The sequence below is a fragment of the Selaginella moellendorffii genome, unplaced genomic scaffold (genome assembly GCF_000143415.4).
Source record: "Selaginella moellendorffii unplaced genomic scaffold, v1.0 SELMOscaffold_496, whole genome shotgun sequence".
NCBI classification, from domain to species: Eukaryota; Viridiplantae; Streptophyta; class Lycopodiopsida; order Selaginellales; family Selaginellaceae; genus Selaginella; species Selaginella moellendorffii.
Genome location: NW_003314751.1, coordinates 2,175 through 4,037, shown reverse-complemented (window position 1 = coordinate 4,037; position 1,863 = coordinate 2,175). Strand labels below are relative to the sequence as shown.

General features: G+C 49.4%; 2 protein-coding genes across 2 annotated transcripts in view; one reads left to right on the top strand and one right to left on the bottom strand.

Annotated features, from left to right (window-relative positions):
* LOC9652885 (histidine biosynthesis bifunctional protein hisIE, chloroplastic) overlaps nt 1-85 on the bottom strand; it is a 1,623-nt gene extending 1,538 nt beyond the window's left edge. Inside the window, exon 1 of the mRNA XM_002994633.2 lies at nt 29-85. Within this exon, the coding sequence (XP_002994679.2) occupies nt 29-85 (57 nt within the window). The remainder of the gene's footprint in view (nt 1-28) is intronic.
* A 16-nt stretch (nt 86-101) lies between these two features.
* Nucleotides 102-1,863, top strand: part of LOC9652884 (polygalacturonase ADPG1) — a 2,514-nt gene continuing 752 nt past the window's right edge. The window contains exons 1-6 of the mRNA XM_024668166.1: nt 102-121; nt 205-451; nt 685-855; nt 993-1,409; nt 1,512-1,625; nt 1,719-1,850. Of these exons, the coding sequence (XP_024523934.1) occupies nt 102-121; nt 205-451; nt 685-855; nt 993-1,409; nt 1,512-1,625; nt 1,719-1,850 (1,101 nt within the window). The remainder of the gene's footprint in view (nt 122-204; nt 452-684; nt 856-992; nt 1,410-1,511; nt 1,626-1,718; nt 1,851-1,863) is intronic.

Sequence of the window (1,863 nt, the reverse complement as noted above, 5' to 3'; positions counted from 1 at the left end):
CTGTGGCCAAAGTGCGTTAGCATCTCACGATCACACTGGAAAGAAGAAGCCCAGGGATGGGGACCGAGATTGGTCGCCCAAGCATTCACCACCATCACACAATGCTCCAAAGGCTCCAAAGGTTAGATCTCCTCCTCTGTTTGAAGATGAATCTCCTCCGCCACCCCATCATGCTCCAAAGGCTCCGAAGGCTCCAAAGGTTAGATCTCCTCCTCCGTTTGAAGATGAACCTCCTCTGCCACCCCATCATGCTCCAAAGCCTCCGAAAGCTCCAAAGGCTCCGAAGGCTCCAAAGGTTAAATCTCCTCCGCCAGCCAAGGCTCCTCCTCCCCCTTCTGTCACGCTACCACGGTCGCCGCCACCACCCAGGAGCTCGTCACCGCTCACTGGCAAAGAGTTTGACGTCAAGAGCTATGGAGCTGTCGGCGATGGAAAGCACGATGATGCCCAGGTATGTGATCAATCTTACGATGTTTTGATTTATAATTTCCGATTTGCAGGCCTTCCTAGACGCTTACAATGCAGCATGCCAAGCCGGCGACAATGCCGTTATCTTGGTTCCATCGACGTCGGCGGGCTACTACCTCAGCCCAATCTCGTTTGGAGAGTGTACCAGCGTCACAATGAAGGTTAATCACATATCACATGATGTTTCATATCCTAAAATGTATATCAATATTTCAGGTGGATGGAACTCTGCATGCCATCCCAAGGAGTGCGTGGCTGTCCAAGTTTTCCTCCGAGAAAAGCTGGCTCCTGTTCACTAAGGTGACGGACTTCACACTGACTGGCGGAACTTTCAACGGCAACGGCCAAGATTGGTGGGCTCATTCCTGTAAGAAAGACAAAAGCCAGGTAAGATTTCTTAGATTCCCAAAAAAAATAAGAGATTGACTTGTAAATTGTGAATTTTTGCACCAGCGCTGCACAGATGCTCCCACGGTAAAGTTTAGATTATATGCATGATTGCGTGATTGATTGATTTACTGTAGGCTGTGAGGTTTGAGGACAGCAAGAACATCAAGGTGGAAGGCATCACCATAACCAACAGTCCCCAAATCCACATTACGTTTTCGGACTCTCAGGCCATCCAGGCAACAAACGTGGTGATAAATTCTCCAGAAAGCAGCCCAAACACCGATGGTATTCACGTTTCAGGGAGCACTAATGTTGTAGTTAGAGACGGAGACATCTCTGCCGGTAACTTTCCTATATCAGATTCTGATATCAGTGTTTTAACTATCTTTTCTTTGCACACATATCTGAAGGTGACGACTGCGTGTCGATTGTTTCTGGGAGCTCCAACATCCAGGTTTTGGGCGGGCGATGCGGCCCTGGTCACGGCATCAGCATCGGAAGCCTTGGCAAGGGCGGGTCTTACGCCACCGTTTCCAACGTTCAAGTCTCAGGTGTCAAGATCGACGCGGCCACAAATGGCGTACGGATCAAGACATGGCAGGTAAAAGTTGGTAAAACCATCGAAACACTTTGACGAAACTGCATGAATGTAGGGTGGCAAAGGTTACGTGAGCAATGTGATATTTGAAAATATCAGCATGGACAACGTGAAGAACCCGATCATTATCGATCAAAACTACTGCGATGGCGGCTGTGGCAAGAAGCGGGTGAGATATCAAATATTCGACACACCCCGTCTCTTCTCACTTGCTAACGTTTGTATGATTTTGTGAAACCAGGGGTCGTCTCTAACAATCCAGGGAGTTACGTACTCGAATATCGTGGGCACTTCGGCATCTCCGGACGGCATCAACTTGCACTGCAGCTCAAGCGGCGCATGCACGAACATCCACTTCAGCAATGTCAAGCTGACCCTGGGCAGCTCTGGAAAGGCGGCTGGAGCGG